The sequence below is a fragment of the Palaemon carinicauda genome, chromosome 19 (assembly GCF_036898095.1).
Source record: "Palaemon carinicauda isolate YSFRI2023 chromosome 19, ASM3689809v2, whole genome shotgun sequence".
NCBI classification, from domain to species: domain Eukaryota; kingdom Metazoa; phylum Arthropoda; class Malacostraca; order Decapoda; family Palaemonidae; genus Palaemon; species Palaemon carinicauda.
Genome location: NC_090743.1, coordinates 29,436,732 through 29,454,231, shown reverse-complemented (window position 1 = coordinate 29,454,231; position 17,500 = coordinate 29,436,732). Strand labels below are relative to the sequence as shown.

At 31.9% G+C, this 17,500-nt stretch overlaps 1 protein-coding gene across 37 annotated transcripts in view; it reads right to left on the bottom strand.

Annotated features, from left to right (window-relative positions):
- LOC137658547 (uncharacterized abhydrolase domain-containing protein DDB_G0269086-like) overlaps positions 1 to 17,500 on the bottom strand; it is a 111,241-nt gene that overhangs the window by 48,472 nt on the left and 45,269 nt on the right. For 24 of the 37 annotated variants that reach the window (XM_068393397.1, XM_068393398.1, XM_068393405.1 and 21 more), the window contains exons 2-6: positions 10,753 to 11,322; positions 5,316 to 5,411; positions 2,815 to 2,969; positions 1,386 to 1,488; positions 224 to 307 (exon numbers count right to left, since the gene is read on the bottom strand). In XM_068393397.1, the coding sequence (XP_068249498.1) occupies positions 224 to 307; positions 1,386 to 1,488; positions 2,815 to 2,969; positions 5,316 to 5,411; positions 10,753 to 11,322 (1,008 nt within the window). Of the gene's footprint in view, positions 1 to 223; positions 308 to 1,385; positions 1,489 to 2,814; positions 2,970 to 5,315; positions 5,412 to 8,231; positions 8,433 to 10,752; positions 11,323 to 17,500 lie in introns of all 37 variants that reach the window. The other 13 variants (XM_068393422.1, XM_068393428.1, XM_068393430.1 and 10 more) reach the window with 9 other exon arrangements.

Here is a 17,500-nt window from a genome sequence, read left to right as displayed (position 1 = left end):
TTTATAATCCTGCATTCTATTGCAATGAATATATTCTACATGAAGCTTAGGGTTATTCACTTATCTTATAATAATTAGATTTATATACCCACACAGCTTAAGTCTATTCACTTCTCTTATTAGAATTAGCTTTATATATCCAATGCTGACAGATCTTAGCATAATGAATCAGTGAAATTAATCTTATTCGAACAGAGAGGAATGAGGCTGGCGTCAGACTTACACCCGGCGGGGATTTGCTTCTGGTGTATCTTGTAACCTTTGTTGTTGGGGTGGTGGTGGAGGTGGTGGTGGAGGAGGTGACGATCTGAGTCATGGAAAAGACACAAACAAACAATTTCAAACACAAATGTGCGGGAGGGCCGTCCTTGCAGACACCAACAAATGCAAATCCAAATTTTTAAATGGAGGGCAAGATGGCTATGTCACCAGGCCGTGGGAGAGGGGGATGCTGAAATTCCAAATTGGTTAAAAATGGATTCAGAAGGGCAACAATTATCACAAATCTGGAAGCGAGGTTATATTGTATGTCAGTGCTCGTCAAGGCAAGTTGTTTATCCATGAGATTGACTCGTGCAAAATGGCCAGATAGAAAAAAAGATTTTATACTGTTTACAATTCAGGGCAAACAAAATATTTATAAATGTTCAGAAGCCTTTAGCAGACTACAATTTCATGATGTGTTGTAAAATTTAATTTGTTATCAAATATATTTAAAGTGATCTATTCATCGGTAAATAAAGAAAATATCTTTCTCAAATATTGCAAATATTGCGGCAAGTCAAAATCATGAGCAATCTTATAGGTTTACCATTTAAAGTAAATTTCTTATAGCTCACATGCTTTGTTTACATATGGTTTAGAGCTGGTGATTATAAGCAAAATTCCAGGAAGGGAAAAATCCTACAAATACTTTCCATTCCTTAGGAATTTTATAACAATTATACATATGTGATAAATTTCACCTGCATTAATAAAGGTTCATGATTTGATGATGCATATTCATCTTGTTAAGTCAAGCATTGGGGTAGAAACATAACTCAAAAAGGATTTAATATCCTTGCTGATGGTCAAGTAAACAGAGGTTTTCTCAATCACAAGATGTTTAGGGGGGGGGGGGGGAATGTGATACTAGTCGTAAAAGTCAATAATGAAAAACCACGGTTAATTTCAAAAGGCCTAAAAATTTTATAACTGGGAATTATTTGTATGCAAGTGATGGCATTAGCTGAGAAAAACTATTGATTCTGCAGAATTATTTACAAAGGGCTTAATTTCAAAAGGTCTAAAAATTTTAGAACTGGGAATTATGTGTATGTAAGTGATGGTATTAGCTGAGATAACTGAATTTCCAGTATTATTTACAAAGAAATGGAAGGACCTACTTTATCGCGGATGTCCATGTCATCCATAGTATCAGGGATCCTTGTGCGGTGGCGAGGTGAATAATGCTCAGGCAATTCGTCGTCCAAGTAAGTATCATAGCGGCTGAAATACAAAAATGGAATTTACCTTTCAATTTAACAACAGAAACCATCTACAGATATAACATCCTCAGAAGTCACACCATATGGATGGATATAGCTCTTCCAACAATGTGTGTGTATGGTATGTGTGAATGTTAAATAAAGGTAATGTTGATTTAGATTCAGTAAAATAATATCTTGAATGGCTGTAAAAGAGTAACGGAAGAAAATAATGATGGAAATAATAATTAATTAATGGTAAGAATAGTAATTTACAAATGTTTAGGGACAGATACTTACCATGTAGGAAAGAAAGTATGAAATGTGATGATGTGTAATGGAGAATTCAAAATAACCTGGTAACTGGCATCAAATATAAGAAGCATAAAAGAAAATATCTTCAGTCTGCACCAGAAATGAATTACAGTAATGAAATGAAGGAAAAATTATACCAGAGCTAAGGATAAATATATTCCTTTCTTTGTTTCATAGATATATGGATGGAATAGAAATGGAAAAGTATAATTTATGTGTGCATATTTGGTCAGAGTGAAGTGACTACAACTGGATGAAAAGTGGAATATTACCAAAGGAAGAAATATTAGAAATGTACGATTAATTTCATGTGAGAAAAAAAGGGAAAAATACACATAAGAATGACTTGGAAAGAATGATGATTGAATAAAAAGAGCTGGAAGAAAGTCTGATGAAAACTTTTGTTTTACAAAGCAGCATACACAAAAATGTTTTTGGAAGATTTCAAGTCAAATGAGAAGTCCTTTGGGAAATATTCTAAACTATGAAGAGTAAGAATAGTTGCATAAATATTAAGAAGCTTCTGAAACATATATTCATCTCTAACTGTGCAGTTTTGTGAGTGATACAATGTAGTCATACCTCATATTAAGATGTTACTTGACTCATAAACTTGCGACTTTACACAAAATAAGACAAAATATAAATTAACCCTACATATCCATAGTGACTGATACAATCAGTCTTTTTTAGAGTCAAATTTATTTACCTTTTTCAAGTAAATCTACACTTTTCATTCAAAGGAATGTAAAGAAATACCTTTATTCTAAATATCTTCTTCACAAAAGTTGAAAACGACTCTACAAAATTACTCAGCATGAGGTACAACCATCATATATATATATATATATATATATATATATATATATATATATATATATATATATATATATATATGTGTGTGTGTGTGTGTGTATGTGTGTGTGTGTCAGTATTGTCTGAAACCGATACCAAAGAACATATAACGAAAATTGAGAAGATGGAGAAGAAAAACTTTAGGATTACAGAAACATATCCTCACATCTCCGCTTACCTCATCCTTGGTGGTGGTGGTGGTGGAGGATAGCCATAGCCGTAGCCACCATAGCCACCATATCCGCCTCCGTAGCCGTAATCGTAGTCGTAATAAGAAGGAGGGGGTGGACCCATCCTAGGGACCATACGGGGTGGGGGTCCCATAGGATATCCCTAAAGTAGAAAAAAAAATATTAACACCAAAGTCGGGATTTTCAAGTTACAAAAATTCAAAATATAACTAGATTTTCAAGATACAAAAATTAGCAAAAAAAAGTGGATTTTCAAGTAACAAAAAAATGCTGAAATACTGAAAAAAAAAAAAAAAAAAAAAGAAAGAAACAGATTCGACATATTCGCAATATTTCAAAATGACGAGAAGACAGACGCATGCTAATTGAAAAGAAGCAGTGTCATTTAAATCATATTTTATTTTTTCAAATAAAAACCATAATGAAAATATCCTTGCTCGCATAAAGCTAAAAAGGAAAAGGAAAGCATAAAATGAAATTAAATAAGCAACACAAATGTTGGTAAAAGATAAAAACGAAATGTCACACAAGTGAATTGGAGATTTATACGTTATACACATGTGTATATATATACATATATATGTGTATATATATATATATATATATGCGTGTGTGTGTGTGAAAATAACGTACATACTATTTCATATGTACGCATTTAAACACACAAGCGTAAATATATGAATATGTATGCATATATATACATATATACATACATACATATATATATATATATATATATATATATATATATATGTGTGTGTGTGTGTGTGTGTGTGTGTGTGTGTATATATAATTTATATATGTGTGTGAGTGTGTATGTGTGTGTGTGAATGGCATACATGCTATTTCATATGTACACAATTAAACACACTTGTAAATATTTATGTATATATACATATATGTGTGTATATATATGAATATATATATATATATATATATAATATATATATATATATATATATATATATATATATATATATATAAATCTATATATACATATATATGTGTGCGTGTATATGAATATATATATATATATATATATATATATATATATATATATATATGTATATATATGTATATATGTATATATATATAAATTTATATATATATGTATGTATATATATATATATACCTCATTAAAAACATAAAAGTTGTCTCACAAATAAAAGAAAAAGGAAGTTGATTTTAAGAAGCAGAATTACATGGCATAGGGTATATATTAGTACTAACCACAATTAGTGTATTCTGACGTACGTATAACATCGAACTGTATATAATTAATATGCACTGACTATTATCGTTGTTAGCGATAGAAACGAGAAATATGAGCAATATCGGTTAGAATTGTTATTTAAATTGGCTTTGTGATCTACAAACTTTGAAGACGATTATGAAGCTTAAATGATCCAGTTGTTTCAACTTGCGACAGCGTTCAGATGTTGCATTATTAATTGCGAAATGTTATTGCATCGTTAATCACATATCCCATACATTATATAGCCACATTTCAGTTGCATTACAGGTTGTAATACGATGCATACAGCGTTTAAAGTTGCACGATTAATTGCTAAGCCTTACATATTGCTAGTTAAAATGTAACTCGTAGCTATTAGGCGATTTAGCATAAATATAATAAATTGTTAATATATGCCTTGCCGTAACTGTGAGTCTGCAAAATAACTTAAAAATGCATATGCTCTTGTGTCGAATGCCCTTGTCGACCTTGTGTCGACTGTCTACCGAGTCTTCAATCATAAATTTTAGATTTCTGTTTTTTTTTTTTTTTTATGGCCAATCCTTAACTAATTGTAAAACTTAGACGCATAACTACCCTAATAATTTATTACTTATTTTAGATTAAATTTTTCTTTTCAGTTTTTATTTCTTTTACTAATTTTACTAGGTACCTTCATGTTACATCAGCCTTTTATAAGAAAACTACTTTTTAACCAAGTTGTTTCCCCTTTAATCTAAAACACAAATTTCTATATTCATCAACTCTAAGTCTCAATCCATATAAAACCCTCAATAAAATTAGCTTTAATATCACCCTTCCTTTACTTATTACATAACTTCACTTGATTAATGTTGATATTGGATTTGACAATACTATAGGAGACTAACATTTAGTTCAATCGTCCTTTTATGACTTCCAGAAGCCCGTCACATAATAGGGCCTTCTGCGTTCGACTACAAGAGCTTCTGAGAGCCTTTGGGCCACGTTCTCTTCGTCTTTCAAGTTGGAGGGAAACGTTACACATATTCCAAAATTATAATAATCGAGAATTATCTACAAATAAGATGGCTACTGGATAAGTATTATTATATGTAAATATATGTGCATATAAAATTTATTCTTGTTCTTACAATTGAGAAACAACTAATAGGCTCTATACAATGTTAAATTCTCCCCCCTTTTCTTCCGGCCAACTTAGAAAAAACATGATGAGAACGATGCCCATTTCAGTCGTGAGTGCTACAAGCTTACCCCGGTTAATGGCACCTCGCGACCCACCCTTCTAAGTATCCTTCTAACTGCAAGTGAAGGAAGATGGAGAGAATAGTACGGTGGTGATACGGGTACCTATGGGTCACGTCCAGAGCATCCCAGAGATAGAAACAAATTCGATGAAATGGCGACACTTTGGTGAATGATATGACATTTGTGAAGAATATGAGGTGAGGAAATGCATACTGATAAAAAAAACTACTTTCTGTTGTTGGAGGATTTCCTGGATATCTAAACATTCATTAAGAAAATGACGAAAATTGGTTATTTCTTAATCTTTTAGAGGTTTTCGTTTTAGAACCTGGTGCAAGCGTAAGGATTTTCCTTCTGCAAAGGACTTATTCATATATGTCTTTTTATCAGCACTATTGCAATAGGTGTATCTTTTTCATTGCCAAAAAATAAAATGAGCCATTTCATATTTTTCAGTATTTATTCAATATATCTCATAATTTCCAAACTACTTTCTTGAACATTTCATCCAAAAAATCTTCAATAAAACTTTCTCAAAAAAAATGAAAGCAATATAAAGAAAATAGGGCCGTGAAGAGGGACCAGGCTTTAGCACTGGGATTAAAAGCAGTGAAACCTAATACCCCTTGGCACTTCCCCAGGGCCAGTGACAGCCCAAAGGTCACTTTCGAATCTTTGCCAAATACATGTCACCTATTCAGAGGTTGTCGTTATCTTATTCCCCACACAGAGAGAGAGAGAGAGAGAGAGAGAGAGAGAGAGAGAGAGAGAGAGAGAGAGAGAGAGAGAGAGAGAGATTTCATCTTTCATAACGTGAATAAAGCGTAAGAAGATTAACCTTTTAAGGGGAAATGGTTTCATTTTACAGTAATTATGTGAAGTCTTTACAACAGCCAAACGATTTCTTGGTATCAATTAAACAAAGGGATGTCCATTGCAACATTAATTTTGTGAAAAATACTTTAATATTTTCTATAATTAAAATAACTGTTCTAATATTAACTTATTGAAAAAAATTAATATATATATATATATATATATATATATATATATATATATATATATATATATATATATATATACATATACATATATATACATATGTGTGTATATGTATAAATATATATATATATATATATATATATATATATATATATATATATATATATATATATATATATATATATTTATATATGAATCCGTTTTGGTGTCAAGAAACTTTACACTATAAAATTTAGCAAAAGAATGATCCTTATGAAAAAAAATTCCCTTTATATTGAGTATCTTATCACAAGGTTTGGTTTTATCAGAATGAGTGATGACAATCCTCTCTCTCTCTCTCCCTGCTGATAAGATAGGTTTTTCTCCCTTCCTTTCTCAGGCAAATTTACTAAGCGATTACCCCCTCACTAATTAGATAAAAAGAGGATATAGTCAGAAATTTAGGTTATCAGGGATAAGCTGAAGGGCTGACGTCTAATCAATTTGATAGATAAGGAAATATTTCATGGTGTTGGTCTGATATGTGCGAAAATATTTTATTATTCAATTTCAATTAAAATTTCAAATTGAGTAATCATTGAAATTCTGGTTTTGGATAGTCCTAAATTGCACCAAATTAAGAGGCCGTTCGAATCAATAATCTACTTCTAGAATTATTTCAAACTATTGTTTCTTCAAGCACATCCTTAATAACTTTTCTTTAGAGCCTAGAATAATACTTGCAATTTCATCTCATCTTATTTTCTATAGATTTATCATTCAAATGGAGAATATCTTTTTCTTTTTACTATGAATTATTTTCAAGTCACAAGCTTCCTCAGACTGATCTATGATCATGTCACATGATAACGTGACACTACGCATCCTCTGCGGGTGACATTAAAAAAGCATCCATCATCCAGGTTGATGGATTACCTATCACATATTCCAACAGTGACTTTTAGTAGAAAATAGTTATGTATAAGTCGAGGCTTGAAAATTGATCCTTCGTTCAACAATAAATTCAGTTGGATGTGTGTGGAATAACATTGGATCTCAAATTTATATAGACATATTTCAGTATGAGAAAAATAAAGATATATGAATATTTATATATAGGTAAACAATATTAACCTGTAAATCAACGACCTGTATGAAAGATAATGAGGAAATCTCAGTTTCTCATAATTTTAGATGCCCAATAACATCAATAACATAAAAATATCAAATTCTTTGAAAAATGCTTCACATGAATGTCCTGAAAGGGAAAAATGTAGATGGCACACATGATTTAAAAAAGAAAAGGGTGAGGGTTTAAATATGAGATAAAATATTATTCACAAGCAAGGCAAGGTCATGGCATTATCCCTGCAGAAGCTCGAAAATAATTGATAATTCTAAAGCATAAACCTGATGCATTACATTTGTCCTTAATAATGTAAATTCTCTCACAATTAGAAATTCTAAAGTTTAACAACTAATTTCAAAGCAGCTATACTAATTGACGGCCACGTTGCAATAGTGCCATTAATTCTAATTATATGGTTAAGACTAAATCTAGAATATAATAACTATTGTTTTAAACGTTCTACAGCTACTAGTCTACTGAAATCAAAGTCGTATCTACGATAACAGATTCCGGCAAACTTTTGGAAACTATAAATTCGAGAGAAAAAAGATCAAACGGAAATAAGTAAAGTAAATTAAAGAAAAGCGAATTATAAACCGAAAAATGTGAAATAACGAAATATAAAAATAAGATTCTTAATACATACAGAAAACAAAGAAGCTATTAAGAATAAAATAAATAAAAAAATAAATGATAAAATAAAGAGCGAAACTGAAATAATTGAAAATCGCAAATAACCGAGAATCCAAATAAAGAATCAGTCGATAAGAGAAGCTTCTGACTTCGACGGTCTTGGACTACCACGGCCTTACCCTCCCCATGGGTGGCAAGGAACTCCTCGGGGAATTCCGTAGTGCCACGCGGTTGAGGATGAGCTGAGTGGCCGCGGAGGGACGGTATCCAGAGGTGCGGATCGGAGAGACCTCTCGGTAGTCGGAGGAGATGGAGTCCGGGATTAGGGTGGAGGAGAGCGAGGAAGTTGACGATGTTGTCGTGTAGGGGGAATAGGTGTCCTGGACGGCGTGGAAGAAGAGGAAGCGTTTGTTATTACATGCCGTGTTTGTTTACATTTTACTTCAAAGAACCTTGCCGACAGTAAGATTGATGAATGAGACCAATTTATCCAGGGGTGGGGGGGGGGGGGGTTGAATTCAAGAGGTTAACCCGTGCAGGGGGGGGGTTGAATTCAAAGAGATTTTATGATATTAGAAGGGTTGTAAAAGGTAGATGAAAATATGATTTACCCTTTATTAATAACTCAAAACTGTAAGCCTTACTGAAATACGAAGGAGGCAGACATTTGAATAGCTCTTCATGATTACATAAGGTCGATTAACTTCAGGCATAGATTGTAATAAATTTTAGCAAAAGCATTAAAACGACAGACTAGTCTACTCGCACAAACTCACTCACTTTACGTACACAGTCCGAGAGAACACTTCATGTTATGATTATATTTCTTTTATACACAGGTTTACTGAATACTTATGAGTAACAATATATATATATATATATATATATATATATATATATATATATATATACATATATATATATATACATATATATATATGTATATATATATATATATATATATATATATATATATATATATATATATATATATATATATATATTACATAAATCAGCGACATGATATTGTCAGTAACCAATATTCCAAATATTTCATAACAGTATCAGCTTTTTTTGCCAATATCATAATGATCATCATTATCATAATCCTTATCACTAATCCAGTTAGTATAATTCAAATCTTAATAAAAGTGACCTTAAATTATATTACATGGTCACACTAACATTAATTTTCATTCTGAAAGTTACTTTATTGATCATTTCCTAGAATACAACTATTTAAACAATTGTCTGATGAATGAAATGATATATCTTAATATATTTACTCAAAATAATACCTACAGTAATATTCAGAACGTTAAAAATCTTTTCATCATTCTTTAATATTGGCTTCCTGTTTGAGAATTTGAGATGTTAACAATAAATATTGGTTTTAACTTATACACTATCACTATTAATTTTACCAAAAATTACTTGATGTAGATTATAAAATGCAATAGGAATTTACTCCCCCCCCCCCGCCCAAAAAAAAATCATGCTTTACCAAAAAACTAAAAAATCACGGAGAAAGACAAATTTCTGACTTAGAGTCAAAGATACTTCTCTGTAGTCGTCAAACAGTTTCATATTTTTCAGCTTTGTGTTCCATTTTCCAGTTTCATAACGTCCAATAACCGTTGATGCTTTCAGCCTTACAAAACGCTGAATACTCTGCTTATATTCGTAGAATTCGTCTACTTTGGACTATCAAACCTTATCTTTATCTTGGTTTTCAGCAGAATTTCTACGTTTAACATATTCACCAAGATAGCAAATAAGAAAGAAAGGCAAATATCCTTTGACATTGGCTTTAGTCATTATAATATTAAACCCTGGTCTCAACAAAGCCAAATGAATAGGTATTATTTCAAATATTATGATAATGATGATAATACCTTTGCCAAAAACAGCAAAAATTATCATTATCATTATTATAGTTACTATTATTACTGCGTTTAATTATCAATCGTATATGACTGAATTATAAAACATTTCATTATAACGATATTGATTATTATAATGGATGCATTACCACCGTAATTATAAAAATATATAGAAAATCCAAGTAAATAAAAATTACGAATAAAATTTCCCACCAGGTCTTATGGAATCATACAATGAGAGTTCAACACGAATCCCAATGAATGCTTTTAAATACCTTACATAGAATCATATATATATATATATATATATATATATATATATATATATATATGCACATCTGAGTATCGCGTGTTTCTGTTAGTTTTATGAATATATATATATATATATATATATATATATATATATATATATATATATATATATATATATATATATATATATATTGTATATATATATATCCCTATAAAATTCACCGTTGACATTACATTCAAAATACATAAGGAAAACAATATAATGAACAAACGAGGGAAGAAGGAGGGAAGACATTTTCTGGCACTCTGCTTAGTGGTCTAGCATACTTGGCGAGAGTAAGAGTATGAGTAACCACCGAGTATGAAGAAAAGGAGGAGGGAGAAAATGAAAAAAGAAAAAAAAAAGAAAAAAAAAAGAGGACTAGGAGATAAGTTGGGTCTGGTTACGGTGACCGTCAGGCAAGTAAAAATTAAACACGTGCAGGACGCGTACGATCGAAAACTGTGGTTCTTGGGATATCACGCTGGGTGGTGGATCAGAAGGGGCTCCCCCTTACAGACTTACGCTCCAGTAGGATGTAACACGGCCGGGGGCATTAGCCGCGCCCATTGGGGGCTGGCTCAGGGATCTTGCCGGTGTATAGCTTATGGAAGGCACAAGACCCGGTCTGGGAATCTGACTGTATGGGGAAGGAGCCATAGAGGAACCTCTGAATCTGGGCTTTGACAAGGGCAAGTTTCCCAAGCATATCAAGGGCTTGCTCTTTCTCTGGTCTCTGGTCGTCGAGGGGAACATTTGCCTCTGCACTTTCCAGTATTCGGAAGATCTGGGTTTGGTGTCTTCCTCGACGGGGAACGGAGAGGGCGTCTCGAATGGCTCATGAGGGTTGGAGTCCTTGTGACGGTTTAGGAAATTGAGTCGGTCTCTGACTGTGGGCAGGTACCACATCTGAGTCGTTCTCTGGGGACCGAAATCAACGCGGTACCAGCCCTTCTTCCGGTCCATGTTGCTGGTTTCCTTCTCGGGCCAGAAATAAGGAATGGAAGGACTGACGGCTCGTCTCTTCTTTCGCTCTTCACTTTCCTTCAGTTCGATGGCTGTGCATGTTTCTTTCTCTTCTTTCTTTTCCTGACGCTGATCGGGGCGGTGGAAAAAGGAGGCATACGAGGATTATACTAAATGGCAAAACTGTTGATGGATACAGACATTTTTTTTTTTTCTTTTTAGGTTTGCCCGTAAAATCCCGGTTTAATACCTTACAATCTGGTCATGGAAAAACGTGGTAGCTACAATAATTGTTAGAAAGAAAAACTTGCTACATCAATCTAGTAGTTTTTTTATCACGTGGTTCTAGAAAGCCAAATTTGAATTATTCTGATGCAGTTACAAGGTCTTGGATGTAAGAAATGCATTGTAGGCATTGATTAGCAGTATAGAATTGCAAGTTTATTTCTGTTTCTAAGTAAAGCAATCATTGTCCTTTGCTTTACTTAAGATTAGAGATGATTTTAAGAATCATCCCAGTCGACTGCCAGCCAATTCATTCTTGACATATTTCAATTTCAGTTTATTGCATTTAAGGCAAAGAGGGTCTCAAGTACTTGAATAGTCATAATTTAGAAATTAAGACCACCTTTGCTAAATATTTAACAAGGCATGCAAAATGTTAACCTGAAATGTACTCGTGAATAACAATGCCAATTATTAGATGTTTAAAAAATATTCTATTATAAATTCATATTGATTAGCATAGCCATGTTTCATCAAAACGAACATCGGGCAGTTTCTACCACGTTCTCATAGCCAGCGACTGTTAATATTTACCAAGTGAACTTAGGAAGGATAAAAATAATAAAATAAATGCAATAACATCTCCAGTAAAGAAAACTGTGTCTGAAGAGGCCATTGAAAAAAAAATCAAGGAATTGTAAAGGATCTCCATGCTTTGAAATAGTGCCAGTTGATGTTAATAAGGAGGAGGATTTTAACTTCTATTCCTTGACAGAATATCCTTAGAGGTGGAAGGATGAAAACGTTTAATAGAATTCAGATGGTAAATATCATAAGAATAAATTCTCCTGTGGTACTTAGACACGACAGTTAACCTTCAATGTATGAAAAAGCTCTTTGCAATGTAATATGAATAATAAAATATAATTCACATCACCCCTTTTTAAAGGCAAAATAAATCACATAGCCTACATGCATGCGAAATGCATACATCCACACAGAAAATGTACACAAAGATACATTACGTATTCATAATTGTATTTTGTCAACATTCCTCAAGAGGGAAGATGAGGAATTATTCTTGTTTATTTGTTTATCTAATAGTTTTGAAATTTCGATTCACTTTATTATACAGACTGTAAACTCTACATTTTCATAATAAAGCTATAGGCCCTTTATCAAAATATATACAACTCTTTAAAACTCTAAGTGTGATTCTTGATTGCAAATTTACTTTTAAGAAACGTATATGGTCTTTTTCTTGTTCAATTGCACAAAATATTGGCATTTTGAGAATCTTAAGATTTTCAGTGATCAATCTATCCTGGTGAATTTTTTTAATTCTTTCATGTTACCATCTGTTGAGTGCTGCTCTTAGAAAAAAAAATGCGGTTTATCAAAATCTTTATTCCTGATCTGGATACTGATCTCTGACACCGTAGTTCAGTTAATGCATTAAATTTTTCATAATTCTGACTACCCATTGCATTAACATCATCCGAGACTACCATCCTGTACATAGTACTATAAATGCAGTTTATTCTAAAGTCTTGGCTTTCCTTCAAAAAGCTCGATACTTCATAGTATCTTAGAAGTTTAATTCCATCTCTGATTGGATTGTGAAGGATCTTCTTAATGAGATACCTGAATCACTGGATCTTCAGAAGTTCAAACTGTTTGCAAATCCTTCTCTGTTGAACAGTTTGACATAACTTTAGTTTCATAGTTTATTAGTGACAGATTTATTTCAACGTTGTTACTGATCTAAATTTTTTTTTTTTAGATTTTCTATTACTCTCACACATAGTTATTCGTTATTTATCCATTTCCTCTCCGCACTTGGATGCTTTCCCTGTTGGAGCCCTTGGACTTGTAATATCCTACTTTTCCAACTAAGGACTACTACTACTACTACTACTACTACTACTACTACTACTACAACTAAGTTCTCCATTAATAACCCATTGAGTAAAATAAGTGCAAGTGTCTACTATAGATTTAAAAGCGTATTTCAGTACATAGTATATTCTCGCGACAAGTCAATGATTGACAGATGCACAGTATTTTATTGAAAAACTTCCCTCATACTAACGAACAATAAACAGGAGGGAATATTCTGGGTTATTAAAGTATATAAGTTTTGAATGGTAACACAATAGAACAAGGCTTATTAACTATAATGTTCGTAACCACGTCTAGTCTTATGAAGTGTGAACCATTTCATAACTGTAAAAAGCCAATCTATAGAAAAGATTCTAATCAACATTTGAGATTTACCTTTGTTTTCGAATTTCAATATATCCGTAATAAGCCAACCTTGATGGAATCAAAGTAAAAATTTTTTTACAGGTAATTGGAGTTTTGTTAGACTTTATTCTCGTCAAATACACACTCGTGCATAAATAAGGAGATAAATAACGCATTTTGAATAGACCTCATTATTAATTTTCTGTTGGTCAATTTCAGTGCACCGCAAAATTTAATTTCTTAAGCACCACGAGTAATGGAACATTTAGTCTTAATCTAACCAAATTTAAATCAAGAGGCATAACAAATAAGAAATATTTTGGTCTCCAAATTATCTTTCATTTCTAATTAAAAAATTGTGATAGGATAAAAATGACATCCAGTCACCTGAACTCAATTAAGCAAACAATTCCAGGGAATAAGAAAAGTCAGTCATTCAGTAAATCGATTATTGCTTAGTCTCGTTAAGGTAGTCGAACAAGACTAAGAAACACAGGGAATATGAGAACGTTCAGATTTTCAGAGTGATGAAATTTAGTTTTCAAGTCACTCAAACCAATGTAATTTGGTCTCTAATCAAATGGAAATGTCCAGTCTATTTAAGTTATCTAAGTAAATAAACAACGACACGAAAAGAAGGCTTAGTATTTCGAACTCTTTCAAAAAAAATAAAACACTTTACCAAAATAAAACAGTGAATTAAATACTTTCAGTTTCATAAACGAAAATAAACAAGTACAGCGGATATCAGGCCTGCCAGTCTCTTAAAAAGAAGCAAGCATTAACGTGAATAAGGAATATGTTTATTATCTCCAAGAAAAACAAACAATTCCTGAGTCTAAGAAGAGTTTTGTTTTTAAACAGGAGCAAACTTTCAGAGTAAATAAGAACGCTTTTATTCTCAAACAAAGACAAGTAATTCCATGAATAAGAAAACGTTTTGTATCCCAAATACGAGAAACAATTTCATTGAACGTTTAATCTGATTGAAAGTTTAATCTTTAAAAAACAATAGAATAAAATAATGTTTGTTCCCATAAACAGAAATTAATCCTTTCATGATATACGAGAACGTAAATCTCTGACGGAAATAATTCCAGATATGAGAGCGTACATTCTCAAACAGAAACGAACAGATCCCTTGAATAAAAGGAAATTTATTCTCAAACAGAGAAAAACAGTTTTCTGAATAAAAGAAAGTTTATTCTCAAACAGAGACAAACAGTTCCACTGAATATAAGAAAGTTTATTCTCAAACAGAGACATACAGTTCCACTGAATATAAGAAAGTTTATTCTCAAACAGAGACAAACAGTTCCACTGAATATAAGAAAGTTTATTCTCAAACAGAGACAAGTAGTTCCACAGAATCTCTGACGGAAACAATTCCAGATATGAGAGCGTACATTCTCAAACAGAAAAGAACAGGTCCCCTGAATAAAAGGAAATTTATTCTCAAACAGAGAAAAACAGTTCTCTGAATTAAAGAAAGTTTATTCTCAAACAGAGACAAACAGTTCCACTGAATATAAGAAAGTTTATTCTCAAACAGAGACAGGTAGTCCCACAGAATAAAAGAAAATTTATTCTCAAACAGAAACAAACAGTTCCACTAAGTTGATTCTCAAACAGAGACAAAAAGTTCCACTCAATAAAAGAAATTTTATTCTCAAACAGAGACAAACAATTCCGCTGACTGAAAGAAGGTTTATCCTCAAATAGAGACAAACAGTTCCACTGAATAAAAGAAAGTTTATTCTCAAACAGAGACAAACAGTTCCATTGAATATAAGAAAGTTTATTCTCAAATAGAGACAAAACAGTTCCCCGGAATATAAGAAAGTTTATTCTCAAACAGAGACAAACAGTTCCAATGAAAAAGAAAGTTTATTCTTAAACAGAGACAAACAGTTCCATTGAATAATAGAAACTTTATTCTCAAACAGAGATAATCAGTTCCACTGAATATAAGTAAGTTTATTCTTAAACAGAGACAAAAAAGGTTCCCATGAATATAAGAAAGTTTATTTTCAAACAGACAAAACAGTTCCCTTGAATATAAGAAAGTTTATTCTCAAACAGAGACAAACAATTCCAATGAAAAAAAAAAGTTTATTCTCAAACAGAGACAAACAGTTCCATTGAATAAAAGAAAGTTTATTCTCAAACAGGGACAAATAGATCCAGTGAATAAAATTAAGTTTATTCTTAAACAAAGGCAAACAGTTCCACTAAGTTTATTCTCAGACAGAGACAAAAAGTTCCACTGAATAAAAAAAAACTTATTCTCAAACAGAAACAAACAGTTCCACTGAATAAAAGAAAGTTTATTCTCAAACAGTTCCACTGAATAAAAGAAAGTTTGAATAAACATTCTTTAATTCAGTGGAACTGTTTGTCCTCTAAATATAAGACATTTTAATCTCAAAGAGAAACAAACAGATCCACTGAATAAAAGAAATTTTAATATCAAACAGAATAACAGTTCCCCTGCATAAAAGAAAGTTTATTCTCAACCGGAGACAAACAGTTCGACGGAATTAAGTTTGATATCCTAAGTCAAGAAATTCCACTTATTAAGAAACCGTTTAGCGCCTCCATCGGAATACAACAAGCACAGCGGACAAGACAGTTCAACTTCGTACCTAAATCCCAGGAGGCTTCCATATGCTATTTTTGGCCACCGCATTGGCACAGGGTGACCCGTCCCGCTAACAGATCGATGCTTATGGCTCGATATTCTTTAAATTTTGAAATTCACTCCTACCATTCCGTGACTGTTGCAGATATAATGCGTTCGATCCATAAACACCACTGTCTTTCCTACGTAAGCTACGATTGGGTTTCTTTGTGATTTCATATATTTTTTCGTCATTTTTCTATTTTAATCCTGATATATTTCCATCATCTATATCTTTCACAATATGGGACTTCTTAGATACATCTTTTGTCATTTTTTCTATTCTAATCCTGATATATTTCCTTTATTTACATCTTCTACAATAAGGGATTTCTAAAGATATCTTTTGTCATTTTCCTATTTTAAACGTGATATATTTCCTTTATTTATATCTTTAATAATAAGGTTTTTTTTTCTTTTTCTTTGCACGAGGTGACCAATATATGCGACAGAGTAAAAGGGTTCTATAATATCTAAAAGAAATACTCATGTATCATCACACTCATATATATCTGGTTCCCTTTATCGGCCTTATATATATATATATATATATATATGTATATATATATAAATTATATATATATATATATATATCTATCTATCTATCTATCTATCTATATATATATATATATATATATATACAAGGATCCACATCTACAATTAATGACATCTTTAATTTAACCGTAGTACAAAACAATCGAATTGTGATCATTCTGCAACGTCCAGGCTTTCATTACATTATCGTAATAAACTGCATCAATTATTCTTACTCCCATAAATGCGAATGGCTAATATCCTACGCAGAGGCAGCCTAATAGTATCAATGGGTAATCGATGATATGTTAGTTTTAGATGATTACGTCAGAAATTAAATGGTAGGTGGACGGGGACCACCTCCCGTAACAGAATTGCATGATTATTTCTCACGCCATGACCAGTGAATGGGTAACAAAGGACCACATAGGAAAAGGGCGAAAATTACAGAATAAGTGTTTTGTCATTGGGGAGTCACAACTTTTGAAAAAAAAAAAAATTATTTGTAAAAGTGGCTTTTGGGAAATAATGAGAGTAAATATGGTCTTAATAAAATATTTTTTCTCTAAGCTCTTTATTATAATGAAGATTACTATTATTTGTATTTTTCATTACTATTGA